Source organism: Cebidichthys violaceus, unplaced genomic scaffold (genome assembly GCF_023349555.1).
Source record: "Cebidichthys violaceus isolate CVI_PGR_0920_01 unplaced genomic scaffold, fCebVio1.0.p SCAF_40, whole genome shotgun sequence".
In the NCBI taxonomy this organism is placed as follows: Eukaryota; Metazoa; Chordata; class Actinopteri; order Perciformes; family Stichaeidae; genus Cebidichthys; species Cebidichthys violaceus.
In genome coordinates, this window is record NW_027176595.1 from 1,971,581 (window position 1) to 1,997,372 (window position 25,792).

At 42.3% G+C, this 25,792-nt stretch overlaps 3 protein-coding genes across 7 annotated transcripts; 2 read left to right on the top strand and 1 right to left on the bottom strand.

Moving 5' to 3' along the window:
- Positions 1-411: 411 nt before the first annotated feature.
- On the top strand, positions 412-3,171 carry igfals (insulin-like growth factor binding protein, acid labile subunit). Its single transcript, XM_068728092.1, has 2 exons — positions 412-507; positions 602-3,171. Exon 2 carries the CDS (start codon positions 607-609, stop codon positions 2,338-2,340), a length of 1,734 nt encoding a protein of 577 aa, XP_068584193.1. The 5' UTR covers positions 412-507; positions 602-606; the 3' UTR covers positions 2,341-3,171.
- A 562-nt stretch (positions 3,172-3,733) lies between these two features.
- Positions 3,734-12,641, top strand: LOC137885691 (dynein axonemal assembly factor 8). Of its 4 annotated transcripts, XM_068728030.1 has the most exons (30): positions 3,734-3,958; positions 4,057-4,161; positions 4,334-4,459; positions 4,555-4,671; positions 4,791-4,887; positions 4,971-5,082; positions 5,157-5,399; positions 5,498-5,746; positions 5,825-5,969; positions 6,047-6,238; positions 6,330-6,470; positions 6,584-6,775; positions 6,867-6,974; positions 7,078-7,222; positions 7,376-7,646; positions 7,731-7,783; positions 7,958-8,112; positions 8,315-8,423; positions 8,603-8,734; positions 8,832-8,996; positions 9,229-9,513; positions 9,652-9,705; positions 10,501-10,697; positions 10,794-10,962; positions 11,069-11,163; positions 11,242-11,353; positions 11,689-11,900; positions 11,995-12,080; positions 12,178-12,247; positions 12,420-12,641. In XM_068728030.1, the coding sequence occupies exons 1-30, from the start codon at positions 3,899-3,901 to the stop codon at positions 12,456-12,458; spliced, it is 4,236 nt and encodes a 1,411-aa protein (XP_068584131.1). In that variant the 5' UTR covers positions 3,734-3,898; the 3' UTR covers positions 12,459-12,641. The 4 variants fall into 4 exon arrangements, with proteins under 4 accessions (XP_068584131.1, XP_068584128.1, XP_068584130.1 ...); XM_068728027.1 differs by having other exon boundaries at positions 11,069-11,353; XM_068728029.1 differs by having other exon boundaries at positions 10,534-10,697; positions 11,069-11,353.
- A 537-nt stretch (positions 12,642-13,178) lies between these two features.
- Positions 13,179-25,792, bottom strand: unkl (unk like zinc finger). Of its 2 annotated transcripts, XM_068728032.1 has the most exons (16): positions 25,728-25,792; positions 24,889-25,098; positions 23,116-23,292; positions 22,837-22,970; positions 22,594-22,729; positions 22,386-22,503; positions 21,988-22,072; positions 21,677-21,834; positions 21,163-21,351; positions 20,399-20,449; positions 20,107-20,284; positions 19,928-20,017; positions 19,598-19,834; positions 19,088-19,275; positions 18,701-18,958; positions 13,179-18,528 (listed from the first exon to the last, which is right to left on the bottom strand). In XM_068728032.1, exons 1-16 carry the CDS (start codon positions 25,790-25,792, stop codon positions 18,373-18,375), a joined length of 2,430 nt encoding a protein of 809 aa, XP_068584133.1. In that variant the 3' UTR covers positions 13,179-18,372. The 2 variants fall into 2 exon arrangements, with proteins under 2 accessions (XP_068584133.1, XP_068584134.1); XM_068728033.1 differs by lacking the exon at positions 21,163-21,351.

Sequence of the window (25,792 nt, forward strand, 5' to 3'; positions counted from 1 at the left end):
TGCACTCAGTGACAGGACCCTGACTCTAGTAAACACCAAAGGCCACTTACTGTACACGGAATCCATTATTAGTTTGTTTGACAGTAAAATAAACGTGACATTTATTAAGAATAATGGAGATACAGGTACTGCATATACTTTTTAGAATCTTAATTAAGAATGGCTAACACCATTACCGAGGCAATTCTCATTTTACAGACTTAACAGTACAATCATTAGATTATTGTATCAACATAATCATAGTTGATGCTGGTTGAAAACCAAATATGCACCTCTGTGAAAAAAGGTCTGTACATGAAAAAATAATTTAAAAACAGGTCTAGTGGACATGCATGGGTTAAATATACATATTCAGTGCAGCCTACTTTAAAAAAAAAAGGAAAAAAAAAAAAGGCTTTGGGGGCTTGGCAAACTTTCCATTCAGCATACAAACAATTGCACAAGGTTCAGTCATTCAGTGCTTCACAGCCTGTCCGCCTTGAATCAAGACCTCTCATATTTAAAAAGGTAAGCAATATAATGTAGACCATACAGCGTTAAAACAATCTAAACGTCTGAAGTCTGTAGTGAACTTATTTACATTTTAATATTTTATCCACAGCTGGTATGCAAACCATTGTGCTGTTGGTGTTGTGGGTTCTGGGAACATCACTGGTGTTGCCAGACCCCGACACAGCTGGAGAGAAAGTGGCCGAAGATCCCATTCCATGTTCTAAAGGATGCACCTGTCTGCATGATGACTACAGCTTGGAGCTCAACATGTACTGCAGCGCTCGTAACTTCACACAAGTCCCGTTGGACATGCCCGCCTCGACTCATTCCCTCTGGCTGGACGGTAACCTGTTCACCTCCCTCCCAGCAGCGTCTTTTAAGGCTCTCTCTAATCTGGACTTTTTGAATCTGCAGAGTGGCGAGCTGGTGACACTTGACCCTCAGGCTTTGAGAGGACTTAGGTCGCTTGCACACATTCACCTTGAGCGAAATCGCCTCCGGGTGTTACCAGGTACGCTCTTCCAGAATACACCTAACATTGCTTCAATTAGTCTGCATAACAACCAACTCACTCGTCTTGAAGAAAGACTGTTTGCGGGACTCTCACACATGTGGCTTCTAAACCTAGGGTGGAACTCATTAGCAGTTTTACCCGAGACAGCTTTCCACGACCTGCAAGGTCTACGGGAGCTCGTTCTCGCAGGGAATAGACTCGCTTACCTGCAGCCGCAGCTTTTCCAAAATCTTGCTGAGCTTAAAGAGTTGGATCTGACTGGAAACCACCTCAAGGTCATCAAGGCTAATGTGTTCTTTAAACTAACTAAACTGCAAAAGCTTTACCTGGCCCAGAATCAGATTGTGACAGTGGTACCCAGAGCCTTTGTAGGCATGAAGTCACTCAGATGGATGGATCTCACAAACAACAGACTGACTTCTCTCCATGACGACACGTTCTTGGGCCTGCATAGTCTTCATGTGCTGCGTCTCTCCAACAACTCAATCAGTGGAATTAGGCCCATGACTTTCCGTGACCTGCAGTATTTAGAAGAGCTGCGACTCAGCCACAACAGGATCCGAGTCCTGGCGGAAAGGATCTTTGAGGGGCTGGGTCATCTGGAGGTTCTAGAGCTAGAGCACAACCAAGTGCAGGAGGCACAAGTGGGTAGTTTCACTGGGCTCGCTCATGTTGCCGTCATCAACTTGTCTGGAAGCTGCTTCCACAGTCTGCCCGACCAAATGTTTAAAGGTCTGTCAAAGCTGCACAGCCTTCATCTGGACAGAGGTTGCCTAGCAAGAGTCACAACTCAAGCTTTCACTGGACTCTCTGGTTTACGGAGGCTTTTCTTGCAGCACAACAACATCTCTGAGGTAGAACACCAGAGTTTTGCAGACCTGGTGGGCCTATTGGGACTGGACTTGAGTTTCAACAAGTTGGAGGTTCTAACAACCCATACATTCTCTGGCCTTAAGAATTTGGAGTACTTGCTGTTGTCCAACAATGAATGTCGACAATTTTTGCAGAATGGCACAAAGCAGCTGCTCCCAAGACTGCGCTATCTGGACCTGAGAGCTAATACCCTGACAAGCATGGTCCCTGATTTTCCGGAGAGTATGGAAAAACTTTTGCTGTCTTGGAACCAGTGGAAATGCGACTGCAGTGCCCTCCCACTCAGAAACTACAGCTTGAGGAATCCGTCGGTGATTCCTCGGCAAGTGGAGACTCACGCAGAGGGCGAAGAGCCCGACACAACCATCACCATATTCAACAACATTACATGCACCAGCCCACCACCTCTAGTTGGTCAAGACCTGCGAGATATTGACAGTGAACTCTTCCAAAGCTGCTAAACAAACATGTGTTAAGCGATCTGGTTGCTGTAATCTGTCTTCAACAATGTATTCCAGTTTCTCATTTCAAGATTTTAATTGTAATACAAATGCATGAGTCAGGTTATTGTTTCACACTTACTATTTACAGATAAATGTTGTCATCTGTAGCCTTTAGATAAAAATGGATCCACAATATTTTAGAGATGCTATGAATTTCTTTTAGTTGACATCTTTTGCGTCAACTAAATGCAACTGCAGCAGGCACATTGTTGACTCTCTGCAGAGAAGGGAGAAATTAAAGGAGTTTGTCTCAATCCACCTCAAAATGCTTTAAGATGATTTAGTTTGTATTGATATTTAGGAGTATGATCGACTACACAAACCTCTACCACTCAGATTACCAGGAGGGGTTGCTTGACATGGAAACATGTTGAGGTATAAAACTAAATAGACTTTGATGCATTTTTAAAATACTTTAATATATTTTAGACATCCCTTCATGTCATTGAACATGCCTTTTTCATGAGCATTTTGGGACAATTAAAATGGGGAAAGCAGGTCAAAAAACATGGCATACAGGCCTACAATTTGAAATGCAACACTGAAATGTCATTTTCCAAAAGTTTAGCCCATTAAAAGCTACAATATAGATTCTAATTTAGTCGATAATTCATGCGATTGGGCTGGTTGAACAAACGTGTGGCAAACATTACCGACAGGATGACATATCTGTAACGTTACAGCTCAGAAACTAAAACGTCTTCAACATGTGTGTATTACTTGATGTAGTAATGATCCACGTTTGTCACGGAAGTTGTCTTCAACGCGCAATAAATGTTTCAAAACGTATATGCCTTCACTTTCTTTTCCAAATGTTCAATGCAACTTACCTTACCGACAGGAAATTAATTAGTTTACCACATCATGGGACGGACTATTTCAACCACAGTACACACACACACACGCGCGCCCCTAAGCGCCACAGATGTATACACAGCAATGTTATTCATTAAGTAAAATGGAAAAAAGTTCAAAGGACAAAAATGATATAGCAAATACGACTAAATGAAAGTACTTGAATAGGAACAGAGTGTAACATTACCGCTCAACAGTGGCCTCGGCTCACCGCTGGTGCAGCACCTGCAAAAGAGAACACATTAGCTATAGCCAGCTAGTTTGCAGAGTGCATTAAGGTATATTACTTTAGCACGAGAGAATTCAAGTTGCATTTCAACAAGCCGCAGTGCCCTCATGTGCACATACTTGACCTTACATGTGTTTATACACTATATTGGTGCAGTATACTGAGCCTAACCTACCTCCAACATCTCTCTCTCTCTCTGTCTCTGTCTCTCTCACTCACCTGTGGGCTAATCACGTTCCTGTCAAATTAGCTAGTTAGTTGCAATGTTTCCGATGGCACCTGAAGGCAACATTGTTGACGACACTCGAAGCGCCACGCGAAGCACACGTGCACTCCGAAGCTTTCCGTTGCCACGGTAACTAAGGAGCCTCAAGTAACGCGGCACATAAACGGCAACGTTACCGGACAAAATCCTTTGTTTTACCGGTAATAATGGACATTCTGGAGAAAGTGAAGCCGCATCTACCGACCATCGACTTTGATTCTTCATCAGTATGTGGTTTTCCTTCCTACAAATGTTATATAACTTTACTTACAACTACAAATAACACCAACAATAATGGCTTTACGTTAATGGCTTTACGTTACAGTCCGAGAATGAAGAGATTGTCACAGTATACCAAAGACCAGCTGGTCTGTCCCTGACGGTCCCGGAAGACTTCCACCTTTTTTCAACGGATGACGATGATCTAGAGGTTAGTAGTTATAGATTAGTTTCATGAGTGTTAATCGCAGAAAGGTCAGAACTCACCAAAAACATAATCATTGATATTTTTTTCTCTGTCTGTGTGTGTGTGTGTGTGTGTGTGTGTGTGTGTGCGTGCGTGCGTGCGTGTGTGTGTGTGTGTGCATGTGTTTCTCAATCAGGAGCTGTTGACACCTGTAGCTCAGAGGTGCTGGTCAGAAGAGAGTGGGCAGTTGGATGCTGATGAACATGTGGAAGGCACTACTGTAACTGGTACACACCGCTCTGATGCCGATGCTGATGCTGAGGTAGGTGGTCTTGATCTGCAGCCACTGTTCACACCGGTGTCTCATGGCGTACACACTAAAGATGCGTCCTTTCCTTTCCTGTTTCACCATTAAAGGCAGATGCTTGTGACAGAGGTATTGTGCAGTTGAACAGAGCCAAGCCAGATGCCTCTGTACCACCAAATGTAGACGACACAACAGCTGATGGGGGTTTCCCCGTTCTCTCATTTGCAGTGAGTTTGGCAAAGTACAAAGGTTTAAGGATAATCTCATGATTGTGGTTAATGCAGTTAAGTAATCTCTAGGTGTTAACGCTTCCTAAATACTGGCTTTGCTACACATTAACATTCAGAGGCTGGACCAGTGGGATCTGGATGATGTTCTCAAAAATCTGGACGGGCTACCTCTGCAACAATATGCGTCAGTTGAACCTTTGAAAACACATGCAGGTAAGTCATTATTACACACACACACACCTAGCAATTAATTGATGGTTTATGGATATCAATTAACCTTAATGATTTCATCATAGAAGGTGTCAAGAACAGATCCCAGGGAAACATAATGGAGAGACTAGTTGCTTTCTGTAACAGCCAGTCATCTAAGTCTGTGTCAGAGCCTGTGAAAAGTCCAAACCACATCAGGTAGGTCTCATCACTGCTCATGTTCTGCGACCAGACTTGTAAGATAACGACAATAATCACCTGTTTTCACGCAGATACAACAATGTGTGGAAAAAATCATCGGTGTGGTTGGAAGACGAGCTGCAGCTGAGCCAGCAGGAATGTCCCACTGTCTACATTGACCTGCGTTGCCCCGATTCTTCAATAAAACCACCAAGAGCATCATCAAATCCTTCATCAGAGTCCAAGTCAGCAGCCAAACACAACAATCACCAGGAAACACCACCTGCAAAGAAACTCAATCTTAAAGCGCATGCTGGATCACGGAAGGGGGACAGGTAAATATATCATTTATATATCTACATTAGAAGCAGCAGTCACGCTTCAGTCCAGCACATGTTGTTTCCAATTCACATTGTCATGTCTCTGCTTCCAGGGAAGCGACTGGAAAGAGTATGTTGCTTCAGAAAATCAGGGAGATGAACAGAAATGGAAATAGATATCCTAATGAATACGCAGACCCTACATATTCAGTGCCAGAGAATGTTCCAGAAAAACTGAAAGAGAAGCTACCCCGGGCTGGAGAGTCTACATGTAGACATGAGTCACACAATGTGTGGGGAGACAGACAATCTTCTCACGTACAGTTTGAGAACAGAACAATCAGAGAACCAAAGCAGCACAGGTATGCCTTGTTCTTCATTCATTCAGCACATCGTGGAGAATAAACAGATATTTTAACCAATGACAATGTTTTTGATAGTGACCACCAGAGAGCACGAGTTAAGCAGACATATCAACAGGAACAACACCAGCAGATTCTTAAGCAGCTGGAAATACATCGTCCATCCAAATCCGTCAATCAGAAGCAGCCAGCTGCTGAAAGCACTGATGTTCTTTATGATTTTGTAAGTGACACAGAACTCAAAATGTACAGTACTTAGAACGAAGGTCAACACTCACGGTATTATGACTTGTTTTTCAGGAAGCATCTCATCTACAGTGGATCAGTACACTACCAGCAGATATTGAAAGTAAGAGACGTGTGCTACTGACCGTTGACCTCTCCAGTCCTGGCGTGGTTGGTTCCAGAGCTCACAGGAAGAGAAAACATCTGGATTCAGCGGCAACCAAATCAGACATCTACAACACTTTAGTGGCTTGGTTTCTGTCTTTGGTTAGTGAGCAGCGGCTTCTCTCTCCCACTGTGTTTGTTATCGTGAAGCTGAGTTTCACCATGTAAGGGTCGGCTTGCTTCCGTGTATTAGGTTGGCCCTGAGCCACGTCATGAGGAAGACGAGGTTGGTGCAAAGGTCCCATTCTGGGTTGCAGGACTCCAGCAGCTGTGGACAGAGGATGGACTGGCGTTGCACGTCTTAGTTGTGGCTCGTCACTCCTACAAACCAAGGGTGAACAGCAATACAAAAAAAAAAAAAGCAACAAAACAAAAGAAACACACACACTCTGTAGGCTTCAGAATAGCGGTGCTGATGCTGTTCTCTCTTTTTTGTTTGTTTTGTAGAAAAGTGAGAAAGACATCCACACACCTTTCTACAACCATGTCTGCAGGTTCCTCACTGAGACCTCGCTCGCTCTCATCACCAGCTGGCTACCTCGGCTCAGAAACTTGCTGGACCAACAAGCCTATGCCTCACCCATCCATCTGCCTTCTTCCTGTTTAGATTGTTTCATCTCCACCACCTCCAACGAAAAGGTGATGTGCTTCGGAGAGTGTGATTTAATATCATTTTTCAAGCACGTATCTTGTTGACTGTATTCTGCTCCCCCTTGGCTTTGTGTTTCAGGTTATAGATAGGACATTTGGTCTCAGTCCAGGCTTTTACTGGCAGACTGTGGAGACTCAGGAGCATGTTTGTAAGGGGAGAGAGACCACACAAGAGCTGCACACAGAAGTGAGCATGTCCCTGCCCGGCGTGTGTCTTTTGATCCCAAGAAGCACTGAATCAGAGGTAGTGAAGGCTGAATAAATATATGTCGCTCTTGTTTTTGTTGCAGGTATCGGTCGCTCTGGGGTGCAAAGCTTTCATCCTACATCCTGTCATAACACACTACGCCCTCCAACTTGTTCTCGACTCGGGGCTCGATGTGTGTGGTCTGCGGCTCCTTTATCCACCACAGGGGTTCCTGAGTGACAGTGCTGGTAAGACATAACTTAAAGCCGTCTGGTCATAAAATACCCAATAACTCTCCGTCTGGCTCATTGGTCTGGGGTGCATCCTGGTTCCATCTGTGTCCTATAGGTCCTTTTGTCAGTGTCTTCATTGAAGTTAAATTGTCTCCCTCTGACTCATAGGCGCTGTACCAGTTATCCAGAGAACTGAGGAGACCTGCCAGCCTGTTCTTGCCCTTGCTGTGCGGGGCCTTCATGCCCACTCAGTGTTGAAAGATCTAACTAGTTCCTTAGATCCTCTGATGCCCAGAGAGACAGATCGCCATCCTCTCCAGCCTCCTCTCTTCTTCTCCTCCTCTCGTCTGGCCAGCCGGGTCCACAGGGAGCTGTGCTTGTGGTTTTCAGGAAGAGTTGGAGGACAAAGTGCACAGACTCACAACCGGCTTCTGAATAGGTTTGTCGTCAAAATGTCATTAGATTGTGTGAAAAACTGATTCTAAAAATGCTGTAATCAGTCACCGTCTACTTTTGTTTGTAGAGTTGTACCATTGAATGACAGAAGCGGAGTCTTTCTGTGTGCTACAACGAAAGGTACAAGGAGCCACAACTGTCAAAACGGGGGGAAACTGGCATCTGCCCACATTTCACTTTCAACTTTCATCTTTACTATCCTGCGGGAAATTTAGTTTGCAGCAAGGCTCAAAGATTTTTACACGAGCGGAGCCGCTAATCCTTCTCTCCCCCCCCACCCCACCCCTCTTATAGCTGACTTACTCCTGGTGGTGTCGCCTGCCGTGCCTCCATGTTGCTACGGCCAAGTGCTGTCAGTCTGTGAACGCAGAGGCTTCAGTCTGTCGGGGCTGCAGAGGCCGCAGCTTCAGAGCAACGCAGCTGCAGTCCTTGGACTCTCCAAGCAGCAGGTAGAACTGCAAGCCACTCATTCACAGTCCAGACCTTCAGAAGAACAGTGTGTCGAACAGAATGTTACCGAGCCTCATGACAAAGTCAAATGTCAATTATTGACAATACATTTGATATTGTACACTATTTACTGGAGACACTTGTAGAGGTGAATGGGAAAAAGGTTGTTGAAGTGTTGAAGCCGGTGTATATTTCCTCTAGGCTCGTGTGTTCTGCAGCCCACAGACCGTGACCCCAGATCAGGGTCACTGTCTGCTGTTGTTACTGAGGAAGGAGAACGCAGTGCACCACGGTGTTAGTCTGCCAGCAGGTCTGAATTCCATCTCGTGTTATATCTAGAGCATAATTCATCTCAATAAATGACATCAAAAGTAAACATTTTAGATCACACTTGAAAATGGAAAACTAGATGTTTTCCCTCACTTGCCTCTAAAGTCAGCATTACCGTGTTTCCAATAAAATAACCCTGTAGTTATTATGTTGTTTCAGCTCTAATGAGAGAATTTAAGGCACAACAGCTTCTGGGTTGCATCCAGTCCAGAGTTGATGGGGTTCAGACGGCAGAGCCAAGCTTCTGTTTCCACACTGTGCCCTACAGCGGCAGCCTGTGCCGTGTCTTTGGTAAGCACCGTGTGTTCAGCATCAGTAAAGCAGCAGACGCTCCTCTGCCGTCTCCCTTTACGGTTCTTCTGTCTTATTTGTTGTTGTTTTTTTTTAGTTCGGTGTATGTGGGCAGTGCCAGATCCCTCCAGTGTGATCCTGTCCCATCAGAAGTGTTCGTCCAACTCCGACATGGAGCAGGTGGCGATTTTGACCTTCTGTGGAAAGGACATGAGACAGGGCCTGAGCCTCCTACACAGAGCGCTGACAGAGGAGCCAGAAGGTGGGCGAAGTTCAACTGCAGCACAGCTTGTCCTGCGTTTGGGAACGGGAGTGGGCAGAACAAACAAAATACACCGTCAAACACACATAGCAGCCTACACAGTTTAATTAATGAATGAACAGAGTAGCGAGTATGTGAGTGGATTATTTATTTAGAATACCCCCCCCCCCTCTCCCCTCCTTACTTTTCAATGGTTGCAATGTTGATGATAAAGGTGATGTACAACACACAGGATTCGAGCTGCTCGGCCTGAAGTGGCTGCCTGCGTTGACTCGACTTCAGGCTCAGGAGCTGAGTCCATACGAGGTCGGGCAGCAGCTCTGTCAGGACAGCCTCAACTATCTGATGCCATCTCCTGCCCTAGTGTGCGCTCTTAAACGGCTGGATGCTTTTCCTTCACTGAGGAAGCTCTTACCACTAGATTACCCCGGTAACCTCAGTGTCCTGATGTCACCCACTCCTGAAGTGGCTTTCAGACAGGCCTCCCTCTTCTTCTTTGAGCACGAGATGATTCCTGGTAGGTTTGTTGAGTGCTGTATGCAACATGCAATCAGATACCAAGTCTAAAAATGGAGTCTTTTGAGTTATATAAGAAATAATAATAGTCTCTAATACGCCAGGAAAAGTCTCATCACCCCACTTCTGTCCACTACAGACCACAGCGTACGTCCAGTTGTGAAGTTTCCTCCGCAAAACTGCAGTACAAAAGGTTTGTGTATAAAATAATATTTACAACAACCATGTTGAGCTTGAATATTGTAGCTGGCATCAGTTGATATAGTGATAAAAGTAGATTTCTAACAACAACTGGACTAAAGCACAATTCAAGGTTTTTTATTGTATAAATCGGTGGAATTAAACTCTCTGACTGCGTGCACACAGCTTTCTCTCAAAGGTCGGCCTGTCGGTGTAACTACCGTTGTTGGGCAATATATTTTCCCAGAAATAATTGCGATAAACGATGTTGTAATTGTAAGACCATTTTGTGCCACTGACATAATGATAATATAATGGCAGGTACACCATTTCAAAGAGCAATGCACTGTTAATTCTTAGGAATATTCATTTGACATTAAAATGTGAACAAAACATTCAAATATTCTAAATAAATAAAACGTTCAAATACAACCAAAACAATAAATAAAATGGACTCTCTGGCTCTGTAATCAAAAATGTGCAATGTCTGCACAATGCTCAATTGTTATAATGGTCAGGAAAAACTTCACTAAAATGACCATGTCCATACACCGTACAATAAGTCGATAACGGGGAATTATCGAGGTCATGTCCATATTATATTGTACAAGAAGTCGATAACATGAAAATGATCGAGTTAATGTCGATATGTGTACATTCGGACATTCAGTAAGTTCTGTATGTCTTCAAATCATAAATGAGATATAGAATACTCAATGTGAATGTGAGGGACTGATCTATTTTGTGCATCACAGGCTAGTGTCTCACAGTGGCAAACTATATTATCATATTAATGTCTTTGTGACAGGAATTTTGAACGTTCATCATGGACTCCGTTCAGATCCACAGATGCTGGTCACTGTGTGCCTTTTCAAGCCAACAATCTGGAATCACACGCTGGCTAAAATAGCCTGCGAACTCCAGCTGTGTGGCCTCACAATGGTGGGCCTGCATGTAGTGATCCTGGACAAAAGCACTGCCACCTCACTACTGCCTGCAGAAAGTGTAACTGATAATGATTATCTCTCTGAAAATCAAGCTTTCCATTCATGCAAAACCGTAGGCCTTGATGATTCATAACGTGTTAACTTCTGTGTGCAGGACCCCTCGGTCTTGGAGGCCCATGTGGAGTACTTGACCTCTGGCTCCTCATTGGCTCTCTGCCTCCAGGGGGAAAATGCTGCAAGTAGGCTGCTGGATGTGCTGGACCAAGAGGACTCGTCCCTGTGGACCTATCATGGCATGGCTCATTCACACAATGGCATTTATGGTCAGTGCCCTGTACTGCTAGTGCATACTGGAACACATTTAAGAACTGGGCTGCTATGTGTGCAACAATAACTGTATGGCTAAAAGGTCTGTGATCAATTTGATAGCATCAGGATCGTATCAGAAAGCGATTCAGGATGTGAGGAGGTTTTTCCCAGAGGGGCTCTGCTGCACCGAGACCAGCACAATGAGACGGGAGCAGGTACGCCTATCGCACACATTTCACTCACGGCTGACAGAAGACAAACATTCTGCGTTGGTGCTTGCTTCCTTGTTGCAGATACCCAGCGTGCGCTCAGACCCTTTAGCCTCTGCGGAGCGTGAACGGAGCTGCACATTCCCTGTGGACCGGGGGAGTGCTTCCCCTTTAAGGGCATCAGGACCAAATAGAGGTTCGGACTACTTACAGACAATGATATGTATTGATAACTTTCATGAAGAGAAATGCTCTGTAAAGTCTGCAGAGCTAGACTCAGGTTGCATTAGTGGTACCAATACTCAGGTATTCACGTTTTTCTGACTATTGTCATTCCACTGATCTCACTTTAAAGTCACAGCATTGAAGATCTCATGGTTCAATCATCTATTGAAACAAAATGGGTGCTTTTTAAATGATTCAATCATTTATTGTGACTTTGGCAGAGACTCCTCTGGAATGATGTTGAAATATGACTCTGTTCCAGATGACCTTTTGTAAACAACGTTTTGCTTGTTTATTGGTACACAGGGATACACAGTGCTCTCTGGCAGACAACCTGTCTGCTTCTTCCCCTAAATGCTCCACCTCTCAGCCGAGTAGTGCCAGCCCTGCTAGCGATGCTTGAGCAGCTGCTGAGGTCAGGCTGCCATCTGGTGGCAGGTAGGATGAGCACGCTGGATACAGAGCAGAGGAAGCACATCGCCGAGACACTGAAAGTGTCTTCAAGAGGGAACCAAAGGGTGAGACGTTCGTAGTAAGTTGCTGCAGGACCTACTTTCTTACAAACAGCGCACTCAACAGTTGATCTTCCCTCGTCTCTCGTTTCATTATAAGATGGCTCACCTTTACTCGGCACCCTGTCTCATCATGGCGCTGCAGGGTGAAGCGATTGTGGCCGGCTTTAACTCGATTCTTGAAAGGTAAGGAAAAAGAAAACTCAAACTTACGCGCATACATGTAGAATATGTATTCATAAATAACTCGTCCCTTTTCCCCCCCGTTTCATTGTCACTCTAGCATCTACAAGGAGAGGTCAGAACTAGAAGAAGTGGGGGAAATGATAATCTACCCAGAGTGCCAGAAAGAGGTAAATTATGATTATGATTGAATTTATTTAATCATTCATTCATCAGCTGCTCTATGTAAACCAACCAGGTGCAATGCTGCGTTAGGATTTGTTGTATTGTCATGAAATATTGTTTTGTTTGGCAACACGTCATCTCGGCGTGAACTCGTTTGTGTTGTGTTCTCTCCTCCAGGCCCAGCAGCTGATACGCTACCTATTTGATCACATGTGACCCCATTGAGCCATAAAGTTCAGATGAGTGCACAAATACAAGCATGCCACAAGGTGATGCTAGTTGGCATTTTTATGTCCATTTTGAAAAATGTATTTTACAATTCAACTGCTCAGGACGACTTGTTTTAGATGACATAAATATGTTTAAAAACGACTGAAATGTATTAAAGTTAAAAATCTCCTCTGGTGTCCACTATTTCAGATCGTTTACTTTTCTTCTGTAATTTGTGTTTGAGACAAAAAAAAAAAGTATTCACACGTTTCAGATGAAAAATTATTTTAATACTCAAGATGATAAAAATAATTTTGTGAACTCTGTAAACCATTGCATAACTGTAGTGTAACAATTGAACAAGTGTTAACAAACTAGTAATGCATTACAGAAAATATTCTGTACACAATCCTCAATGTAGAAAAGAAAACTCTAGTATTCTAAGACTTGCACCTATTTCTGTGTTTACAACACAAAACATATCAATATACCAACAGAATCATTTCTACAATTATCAGTAGAGAATTTCCTACATATCCATACAGCTCGTCACAAAATAAGGGACATATTGTTTAATCTATAAATAATGTCTAAACCCACCGACATTAAGTCAACGAAATGCAGTTTCCTCAGATTTGATCTCATCTCTCTCATCACTCTGAGAAAAAAGCATTTCTTTCCTCAATTTCCTCATTATGCTGACAAATAGATACTTGAAAACTTGCATTTGTTTTAGTACTAATACATTTTATTGAAGAGCAATTCACAACTAGATGCTACATCATAATGAATTAACTGAGCTCCATAATATCCAGTGACCTGTTTCATTTCATATCTAATTTAGAACAATACATTCAATATTTCAGGGCTTCAATGTTAGAAGAACATTTCTAAAGTGTATGGAACGACTGGTTCCACATTCAGATTATTTACTTTTGACAACAGCTGTTGCACTAGTATTTTACTTAATAATTTGAAAAGCTCCATACATCATAGTCATATACATGTACAAGATTGCATAAATTTTCAGGCTCCATTTTCATAATATTAAAAACAAAAAAAGACGACACAACAACTAACAATAATGCAAAATAGATGAAACTATTCCAATAGCGTAATGACACATCTATTACAGTTAATTTACAAGAGTCCCTATTTGGTGCTTTTCCTTACAAACAATTGAGTTTTTGGTGCCAAATGACTTATTGAGATCAAAATTGTGTATTCAATGGTTAAGTATTGCTGTTCTTTTTGTTTGTTTGTATGGTATGGCAAATACAGACTGAGATAGACGACCGTCAGTCCTTTTCTAACCTTTGTGTCCTTTGGAACTGGTGAAGCAAATCTCATTAGATCGGCCTTTTTCCTTTCAGCTCAAGTGGCCTTAAGCGATCACGTTGTGGTCCACAAAAATATTGTAAGGCACTGGAATTTTAAATTCTAATTAAGCATATTTTGCCATCTTACTGAGAGCAAACACCGTCTCAGAGACGTATTCTCTTCATACCAATCAAAATTATGGAATCATTAAAGGCACCGATGTACTTGAAAATGTAGCTGGTCCGTTTGAAATCAATTGAACAAATCTACAGAAATGAAAGCTGTGCTTATCAAGTGATTTCTCATTTCATTTCTTTGTTTTTAACTTAAATTGGGGGCAAGTAGACCACTTGAGAGACCAACAACAAATTACGAACAACAACTCAGTTTTAATTACGTCTGCATCTGCCATTAACGTTTCTCACAATCATCACCTGTCCCGTCATCTTACAAAAACAGAAAACTAATTTGGACCACTGCTTTAAGAAATAGAAAACAAAGAGTCAGATAGAAAGAAAGCCCCGTACAGTCACTGCAGGCCTATCATAACAGCATATAATGCATAACCATCCACGTCCAAAGTGATTATGGAGTTAAGCAAAGTCAACAAAGAAAAGGTTTATATGGCCACTTCAGAAGCACAAACGTCATCGACCTTTGACATTCCTTCACTGTAGACGACATTTATACTGAGCTGAATCCTCACCTAAGGTCGCCAGCATGAGACAAACCTGCCATATATATATATAGGTCAATGTATACGCAACACAAAATCAAATGTACAAACACACATTGTAAGGGTCGGACCCATACATTTTAATCAACTCACTATAGCTAACTTAAGATAGAAAAAAGATGCCATTAATTGCTGTTAATGAACATTATCTATTTAAGGTACTAGGTGATTACTGTTTTAAATCAATTTAGGTTTATTACTGGAATAAAACAAATGATGAAATGTAGCAAAAAAAAAAAGAAGAAAGAAATAACAGTTCAAGTCTTTGGTAAAACTGCAAAACAATGGGCTCAAGTCCATTAATGTTGTAAGCAAACGCCATTGGCATAGTCCTGTTTACTCAATACGAGGAAATATGTCTCACTGAATAAAATATTAAAGCAAAAATCCGTCCCAAAGAACAGAATTCCTGCCACTCACAACCGCCGTCTCAGTTTCATCCGGATGGCCTTGGTGCTCTGCCGCTTAGAACCGCGGATCAGACCGGCGCCATTCACAACTACAGGCCGGTCTGTCCCATTGTACCGGAGGAATTATTCAAATTCTGTTCACGGGTAACTCTTCTCTTCAGAACACCACTTTGGTTGATTTTTAGATTTCCACACTAGACGTCATTAGTTCAAACTAAAGCGACCAGAGGGCGGAGAGAAACTAGCTTTAACTGTACACCGAGGGGGGGGGGGGGGGGGGGGGGAGAGACAGAAATCCAACAAATGTCCATTTACCTTCGGTCAATGTTGAAAAAAGGGACAACCTACAGCAGTACAGGTCTGTGACATCATTCTTAGTGACATAGAAAAGTAGTGAACCTCTGACTCGCATTTACAAATCAATACTTCAATCAAGTAAGATTTACTTAAAGTAGATGCAGAAGAGAGAATATTTCATAGTTTTGGAAATCTGAGCTGTGAATGAACAACAACATTCAAACATCTAAATGTATAACAACAAACTACATGAATATCTTTTCCAGTAGCAGCGAAGCTCGCAGAAGTTATTAAGCCTTTACTACGCTAAAAATAAGTCTATACAAATATTCTGGCAGTGCGACACAGTGCAACATTTTTTTTTCTTCCTTTTTTTTTTGTTTTGTTTTTTGAAGCTGGTTAATATATCGCATAACATGCAATACCAGAAGTAGGCTAAGCCTGCCTTTTACTCTGTAGTATAATGAAGTCACGAATCATATAAATGCTGAAATACCATAACCGTTCTGGATTATTTTCCTCTGAGTTGCTTAATTGTCATTTATATGAATGTAAACAATGCATTTTTCCCATATTTAGAAGTAGCAAAAAAGTGTACCTGGAGATACATGATTTTCTATTGAATTTAACGCAAGAATAAAAAGTTATTTTTAAACACAGTAGAAGGTCATTTCAATTAGAAGAACCGAAGCACAAGTCCTGTCCAATTCACAAGTCAACTACGGAATTCTTCATTCACTGCAGGATCATTACACAAACAAATCAAAGTTACTAAAACGGTCTAAAAAGCATTTGTATATGTTGCTGTACAAATTCGTCTGTCCTGTTTGCATACTCCCAAACATTGAATTGGAAAAACCTAATTTCAAAGACTGAAGCTGCATCAAAAGAGCACCGCGACCAAGGAATGAGTTGGAGAGGAGGACTTATCTTCTGCAGAAAAACGTCATCAGATTGGGCCAAATACACCGGCATATATCTATATATATATATATATTCAATGTTTCTGCAAAGTCGAACGAGACACGTTTTGCAGAAACCCTTTGCACAAGCTTCGACTGCTTTGCGATTCCCTCTGAAAATTCGACACATGACCTTTTTAACTAAGGCAAGGCACTTTAGAGTTCGAGGCCGATATGTTCCAGACACGGTCCAGAGACTAGACTCCTACAAAAATCACCACCTCAGGCTCTTTAGCAAACACAACACATGCTTTTCTAACAGGCTAAGCTCTATAAATCTCTACAAAAACAAAAAACAAAAACAAACTGATTGAATTACAGCCTTAACATGTAGCATGTGCCTTACTGATATTACAGCTGCTGGTTATGCCTAAAATACATTTTAAATTTGCACTTATTTGATTGAAATTTTATAAATCTAACTATGAAAGTAGAAACCATTAAGTACTTTTCTATGAAATCTTAATATCTAGAACCATGCCATGATTTTACAATAGGAAACATGAAATATCCAAATTATGTTTCACAGTACACACAAAAGCGTCAGACATTAGCTTATATAGAAAATATAAATCTACAAAAAAAACAACTCAAAAAGAATACCTACAAAGCAGCTTAAAGCAAATGTCTATATAGCCTTTAATAAAGTCCCAGGTCAACAAAGTCCTTTCATAACAAATCAAACTGAATGATGCTTGACTGGCTGCATGTAAAGAGTGTTCATGAACATGTGGCTTTACTTAAAGAGGAAGACAGAGGCGAGTGTTTAGTCGTGTCCTTGGTCAGCGTGATTACAGACACAGGTGTGCTTCAGCACTAATACCTTATTGGATGTGAATCAATCTGCATATTCAGTCTCTAGAGCTGGACAATACTTTGGCCATTTTTCATCGACACACACTTGCATTCATAGTTTTGAATGCAAGTGTGTATTAAGTGTAGTTTTGAATGCAAGTGTGTATTAAGTGTTGACTCCTCAGAGCGTGGAGCTGCTAAGTGTTCCAGCACATTCTGGTAGAAGACAGTTGATCAGCGACTCAGTTCACACGTCGGCGTTGGCAGCTCCACGCTCTGTAAATGGAATGAGCACACTTCTCTTTTCTGGAATTTCAGACCGACTAGGTCAAAACTAAAATATGACTTCCTAATTAAGCATCAGTCACTTCCAGGTTCTTGGATATCTGGTTTCTCAGATTTGCTTCCAAAAGCTCCCGAGTGAATTCTTTGATTTATTGTATTCCTCTTTAACTAACGAAAAATCTGCTTTGAGTTTTGCCCAGTTTATGTTTAACATCAGTGGACCTGTTGAGTGCGAGCGAACTCGACATTTCCTGGCAGTATGTTGATTCTTTGCATCTGAGATCATACGCGGTGTCTCAACGTTCCCCACCATCAAAATAACTGAAACATGACCGTAAGACTTACAGTATGAGAAAGACACGGAGAGTTGTTCTATACCTCATTTTAAAACTAGAACTTTTCAGTTAAGATATAATATTAAAGTTACAGTGAGTACGTTTTCTTTCTTCAAATACAATAATCTGTGCTGTAACAGATCTATTAAAAGCTTTTTTTAATACACATTTCCTCAGTACTTTCTGAAAAGCCTTCAAATTTGCTCTGAGTGGACTTTAAGTGCATTAAAACGCACAGAGATCAGAGTTTTATCCACGATAATTCAAAAGTATTTCCAATCCATTAACACGAGAGAAGTAATACAAACTCACACTCAATATTGTCTCTGAGTATGTTTATCAATCCTGTTTGCAATTTTATTTTGAAATTGCACTTTTCTATTTACCGTAAGAGCAATATATCACGTTGGCAAAGCATATCGGCCAAAACGTATTGCTGACAAATATACAAAATATAGATATCTGGACACAAGACACGTGTCCTTTAGAGTGACTGATGATTTGAGTTAATTCAATATTCTAATTTGAGTGCGTGGTTTTCCATTCAGAAAGGTTGAGCAATGTTAATGTGCACATAAAATGAGCAAAAACTATAATGATTAAATCCCCTGTACACAATCTGATTCATAATACTATTTGCTTTCTCAGTCAAACACCATCGTGTTCTAAATCAATTCAATCACTGTACGAAACAGACGTTGCTATTTAGAAAATGGAATATCTATTAGTAGTTTTTCAAAAAGGGCTAAATCTTTAAATAGTACCTCGAGTCATTGTACATCACCACTTCAATATCTTTGCTCTACAATAGGGACATTCTGTTTTACTAGGTGCACAGTTCTCACATAGTACATAATGTTGGCAAGGCTGCAGAACAATGCAGCGATCATGCTTTTGGCAAACTATACATTTCTTTGACTGAAGCTGATATATTACCTGTTGGGGAAAGAAAAGAATGAATATCAGCTGCAACTAAGGGAAAATACAATCCATGCAGACTTTTCAAATAAGCATGCTTGATGACAAAAAAAAGAAAAAAGAAAATGGATCTGAATGAGAAAACTAGAGGCTACAAACGGAAATCTGTGTGTGATCTAGTCTGTCTTACCCCGTCTATAAGGTCTAGGTCATTACGCAGCTGACTCTGGATGGAGTGAAGCTTTGACAAGGGGAGCTTGTCCAGCTCTCTATAGCTACGAAGAAGGGGTGTTCCAGGGGTGCGACAAAGCGCATCAAAGTCCCCTTGGAGCTCTTTCAGCTTGCGCTCCGTTTCCTCCCATTTCTGTTCTGCCAGCTGCCGCTCTGCCTCCGCCGTTTTCGCTTGTTCCTTTGCTTCGCGAGCGTCTTTCTGGCAAGCTTCACAGGCCTGGAACAAAGTTCAAGAGTCTTGGGATTAAAAAAAAAACAAGAAGAAAACTTGCCATCTATGAAAAAGGGGGAATCATTCTGATAAATAAGATATGTAATGCAATGAGAGCGCATGTGTAACACTGACTTGTTTGACCTGATGCCAGGCCTCCTCCCATTGTTTGATCTTCCTCTTGGCCTCGTCCAGGTCTCTAAAGAGGCGGGCCAGATCAGCACTGCTGGTTGCGGAGGCGAGGCTGCTGAAAACTGGAGATGGGCTCGGTGAAAAGCTGCCACTCACAAAGTCCCAAATGCTGCTGGCCCCTCCATTCAAGCCTAGGGGAGTGATGTCACAAGACCGAGCATCAGAGTGAATAGTTAGCCGGGGGATGGAAGGTTTACATGTATTCAGAGCTCTCTGATAACTCAAGCTATTTCAGTCCATCCTAAACTGATGTTTTTATAGTAATGATTTAGCTTTGAGAATTCGAGAACTGAATCTTTCTTGTTGCTTCATGGGGCAAAATATTGTTTCTTACACAAACTAACAGCCGTACCTCTCCGCCTCTTCTGCATATGGAACCAGATTACACATTTAGGTGGGAGTTGATGGCGTTCCAGCTCACTTATCACAAAGCGCCTGATGCTATCAGCTTACCCAAAGAATTCTGGGAAGAGGAGGTGGGGGTTCCCAGCAGGCCGTGCTCTTGCTTGGCTAACATGTTTGAAGGTTGATTCTGCTGCGATAGCGTGGCAGACAGCAGGGACTGCGACAGAGACTGGGAGAGGGAGCTCAGCGGGGAGGTGGAGAGCGACGACGAGGAATTAAACGAGGACGATCGAGCCAGGGAGCCAGGAATGTTGACCGGGGCGGAGCCGCCGAGCACCCTTTGATCTGTGGGGGCAAATAATGACAAACTATGATGAGGCCACTTGTGATCGACCGCTCGAACCACTGAAAGCACTGTAACCAACTAGGTGTCCTTACTTGCCAGTCCCACACTGTTGTCTTGCTCCTCTAACTCCTTATCAAGAGATGCAACATTGATGTCACTGAAGTTGAGGTCCAAAGCGGATCCTGGAGGGGAAACAAAAACACATCCAGCCGTCATTCTACCACAGAACACACAGCGTCTGCTCGACCCGGTTACAGTTGACGTGACGTACCTATGACGGACTCCACTGTGTTGCTCCCCGGGTAGAAAGGAGTGGCTTTTGCATTCATTGTTGATAAGGTGGTGGGTGAAGAACTATCGGAGCCAATGCTAGAGGCCAAGCTGGATGTTATGCTGGAGGTAAAGCTTGATGCCAAAGGGTTCACCGCAGAGAAGACGGTGTTTTGTTTCTAGAAAGGAGAGCACCAAGGGAATTTGATTGATTCCCAATTAAATCAATGCATTATATATATTATGTAATACCATCAATCCATCACCACTGAGTAACCCACTGAAGCACAAACCTGTTTTTCTTGGTCCATTAATTTGTGATCCATCTGTCCCTTGTTCTTAATCTAAAAAGGGATCAAACACAGAAAACAGCACATTTTTAATGACAAAACTACATTTGACATATTGTCTAATATCTAAGCTAATGCAGCCAAAAGCTAAATTAAATAAACCTTTTGCCCTCAACCACTATTGACTTTACTACCCAGTGGAGCCAACTGTGACTTCACGACGCGCTCTGCAGCTGCGTTGAACACTTTTCACTTTAGGTAGTTCTTGATGTAACTTTCCACTGAATTACATCTGATCACAATCAGAGGTGTGTAGACTGAACACGTGTAGCTCTAGCGTTGATTTAAACACAGTACAACCTCAATGACAGAAACATTTGACTGTGACTGGGCTGCATTCTTCTGCAATAACTATGATTCTTAGTGCAGAGCCACAAACACTACTGGCTGTGTTCGCATCGTGAATATACTTTTTTTTTTTAAAGCAGTATGATTGCAAGATTGAGCCTCTCAACAATAAATTATGAATATCAACAATGAGGCTTTTGCTTTTACTACACGATACTCTCACCAAGTGATAAGATACTATTGAGTCTCAACACAGGAAATGATCTAAAACAAAGCAATTAATGGAGAAATGTGTCAAATTAAAAATGCCATGAATGAGAAATAAACAAGATGAATGACAGTGACACATTAACAGTGAAGCCCTGCGTTGTGTCTGTGAGTTGTATTCTTCCTAAAGCTGAAGAGAGCAGTCTGTATACCTGATCCTCACGTTCAAAGCCCGGAGCTCTAGGATAGTTAGACGTCAGAGGGGAGACACTGGATGTGGCGGACTCTGAACATAAACTAGTATTAGTTAAGGATTTGGGCCTGCTGATGGATCCCACTGGGGATAACAAACTGTCGCTTCCTGAGCTTGGAGTTACAGTCGAGCTATTAGAACATGAAACCTGAGAAAGAGAAGTGCACATGATCTTAATAAAATGATGAAATAAAATAAAATTAATAGCATTGTTCTGAACGCACTAGAGAATCTCTCTAGGATTGAGAATGTAATAATAAATAGCACTTTCAATGAGAAACCGCCTGTTCTTTTAAAACAGCGTAGTAATGAAAACGTAAAACAGTGAAGAAAATAGTAACAATGACAAATCAATGTATAAAAAAACAAAAAAAACAACAGAAGAATGAGAGCACGGTAAACAACATGTCGACACGTAGATCAAACAGCTGGGACCAGTTGGTTGGGACACATGTTCTACTGAGGACACATACACTTCCTACTTGTCCGTTGCTACAGGTCGCGGAGTTGCCTCCACTGTTCCACTCACTGACGGGACACTCTGAATACTGCTGAGAGCCCAGCTGGGACTGGGAACTGGACTGTATCACTGTTAGCAATGAGCTCATGGTCTCTTCTGTAGAGGGAATCCCTGAAAGGATTAAAAATACATATTCAATTCATATAGTGTGGCAACAACCAGGCTGCAAACAGCTAACATCCAATAAAATGTCTTGTGACCAAATCAATCTAAAAGTAAATAGTCAAATACTCTACTTTCGTACAGGAACAAACTCTCACTTACTTTCTACATGTGCAAAAGCACAAAACGGTCCTCTGGGACAGTACCCAGTCTGTCGCATATCATTGCATTTGGTAGATTTGTAGATCTTAAGAGAAACAAACAAAACAAAAGACAAGACAAGAAGAAACAAAGTTAAGATGAGCGCCTTCAGAAAAACGAGTCAACCACATTGTTACACCAACGACGCTACAATATAATATTAACAAAATAATTAAACATCAAATACAAAATCTGGAACTTGCAGCAGGATTACAGCCAAAAAACTAATACTACACATTATCTGTATTTTGGCTATGTTGGTAACGAGTCTGGGTATTCTATTTACATGTCATGATAGTGAAGAGGAACGCTCTGACCCATCAACCTGTTCATCTTCTGAAAAACAAAAACTCACTCACCTCTGGATGAAACTGCTGTTCAGTGCGAGAGTGACAATACTGGCAACTGTCTCCGCTGTCACACTTTGAGGGTTCGCCCCACTCATCCCCATGTTTCACATTCGGGCAAGGAGTAGACCTGAATCCACAGAGTTAGAACCCTCGATCCATCACATTTACACAGCTCGATATCATTTGTTATTTCAACTTAAAGTGAGCAACAGCTTACCGATATTTGAACTTCCTGGGATTTCGTCTTCGGTCTCTACTGTTGTGGTAGTGGGGGCAGGCGTAGCCCTGTCTGCATAGTCTTGGGGGCTTAGTGCACTGATCTGTTTTGTAGTTGGCTAAAACAAAGTTGGTATCTGCAAAAAATGGCACAAAGTATTAATGTGCTTTTATTTTGAAGGAAACTAGCATTCTCGTTGGTATTGCATGAGCCGTTATCATCACCAGGGTGGGGCGTACTCACCTTGCCAGCGGGGGTCTTCTGTCAGAGTTTTCTCAATCATAGCTTGGCTGGCTAACACACCCGGCTGCAGATCAGGAATACCTTCCCCAGATCCCAACTGTCCATTCTGAAGGGCCTCTTGTGCTTGAATCTCTCTGTGATGAATGACACAATTCATTCATAAAATACATATTTAAATATAATACCGAGAAGAAAGGTAATGTAAGAGTTCTACATAATTCTACATTTAGCTATGTGACTCCAGGGAGAGCAGAGGCCAGTGTTTGCTTTGCGCGTCACCTGATATCATAGACCGGAGGTCGGAGATCATGTGGCCCGTGAGCGAAAGCACAGTGGAGTCCATTCTTCACACAATGCCCCCGAGCGTCCGTCTCATGGATACAAGTGCCCGTCTTGTAATAGCGTAGATGGTACTTGCGCTCCGTGTCGCCGGTGGTCCGGTGTAAATAAGGACAGCTAAGGAGGCAAGGACACGACATCCAACAAGGTCATAAAAATTAAATGAAAGAAAGATCACAGCATATGACATCACAGCAAAGCGCTGCACTGACAGAAAATAATTAGAATTAGTTATAAAAGGAGGATTTTTTTTTTTTATAGTTTCACACTACTTTTAATCAGGAATAAGACTCTACTGTGGGTGCGGGGCCTCTACAAATGTTTGGTCAAAAAAGCCTCTTGAATAAACCAAAATTCTCCTTTCTTGAGTAGCAACAGTTGCTATGGCAACACATAAGGTCACACAAAAATAGCTCCCATCGGCAGAGGAGGAACAGCAGTCGCGTTCATTTTCCATTAGTTCAATAATCTTATTTCATTTCTATGGAGGGACTCGATTAAATGCGGTGCCATTTTTAATTCCCAGTCACACAGAGAGGCCGCCGCCCCCTTCTGAGGATCACACCTCTAGTACTCTGCAGCCACAAAAACATGTTTACAAAAAACACGTTTCCTTTTGTGAAGACAAATGGTGCGCGGTGTGAAACAAAACTGGAGACCACATGGTCTCAACAAAAACTAGAGAGGTGTCTGTGTACTGAAGCGTGGACTCTATGGGGAACTGACGTTTTTTTTTTGTACATACCAAGCTAGGGACAAATGTTAGTTTGTCAAAACACATGTTCCCATTAGCTTAAAATAACAGCAGCATCAGCAGTGACTGTAAGGCTGGAGGGCTCCCACAGACACGCTGTCAAGTAGCCTCACCTCAAAGACAAAGAGGCACGGTCATGTCACAGGAAGTGTGAGTCCAGTCACAAATGTTAAATTTAATATTCTACATGCGAAAACACAAAGAATCTCGCATCTGTAACAACGCGGCCAACATCTGCAGCAACAGCACGCCTTTCAGATACTCAATGATAAACACTGCTCACCAAGCAACTACCAATGAAACCGTGTTTTCATGGGTAAATAAAGAAGATGCAAAACATTCATGTTCTTAATATTGCGCTCCTCACTATGCGTAAAGAATCCACACAGTTTACAATCTTTAGACCAATTTCAGTGATAGAAAGGTTTGACTACTAAAGCACACAGACCTCTCTAAGCAGTCATTTGAAAATAAACGGCTCCTGCTTTAAATGAGCTTTTATAACCAGGCTGATGTGCACATATCACATTAAACAGAGCGCTTGTATGTCCTACACACTTGCGTCACTGTAGCCACAGCAGGCTGGTAAAAGAGTTTTTAAATCTTTGAGAAGTTCCCTCAAAATACACAAAGGTCATAAAAACACATGCTTTCAGTCCCCTGCAAACAGCAACAGTTAGCTCCAAAGCAGTTCCTTCTTGGTCTACAGACAGTGATAAAGTGCTGCAGCTTCTCCCCGTTAGCTTCAGTCACATGAAACAATAAAGTACTACTTTAACAAAGAAACTAGAAGTGTATCCACACAGCGCCTCCCAACGTAGACACACCTCAGCCCAAAGCCATTAAAGGACATATAAACTATACTTTATATACAGCAACACATCAGTCAGCTGTCAGCAGCAGCATCACGACACGCGTCCATGAAGCTGGAGGACGTCATGAGTGAAACTGGGACTTACTCGTCTCCATCTGGGCAGATGCCTGTAGTCTCGTCGTATTTGGTGCAGTACACGTCGGGGCTGTAGTTAAAAGTGCCGTCTCTTCTTCTGATGGGTCGTCTTCTCCGCTGGTTGAGAAAGTGCCAATGAAAGCACGTAAACGGTCTGTGCTGCGTGCACTTGTGCTGGAGGAACAACGGGCACTGCTCCGTCCTGAACTCCTTTAAGTATCTGAAACAACAAGGGACACGTAGGGTCACGAGCCGCGCTTTAACATCAACGTTTGCACGCGGAAAAGTTCGCAGACGGCGTGGTGTCGCGTTATGTGGCTCGTGTTGTAGCCTAATGTATGTTTTGGGTCACTAACGTTAGCTTGCTATTCAGAGAGCAAACTACGTAAGTATTCCGACCTAACGTCGGCTGGCAGTCCCCGAGCGTACGTCTATAAATGTGCGTAGCAAGGGGGAACTCAAAATAAGGCCGAGCTATTTACAAGCAGACTGTTAGCGAGTTCCTGGCTAATCATTTAGCAAACCAAGTTGACGGTATTACATTCAAGGGATTCCTAAAACAATGTCTCAACTCGGTAAAACAATTGTTAACGGTTCCGTTAATGCCTGGCTTGTGAATGAAGTGCTTTAAGATGTCCGTGTTTCCTGCGTTCGGGTTGATGTCGTTAGCGTGCAGTCGTTGTTTGCTAAGTGACGTTAGGTAGTCACAATGCCTGGAAAAGCACCATGTTTTGAACGCACACACAAGAGTTGAGGAATGCAAGAAATGCAAACGCGCACACGCGCGCATGCAAATACACCTTTCAACAAAGAGCGATTTAGTTGTTTCTGCGCAGCAGCTTTACTCACGTATAGTGGGTAGGTTTCTCGGTTTGAGGAGACGCATTGGCCGCCGTTTTCGAAACCGACGGCAT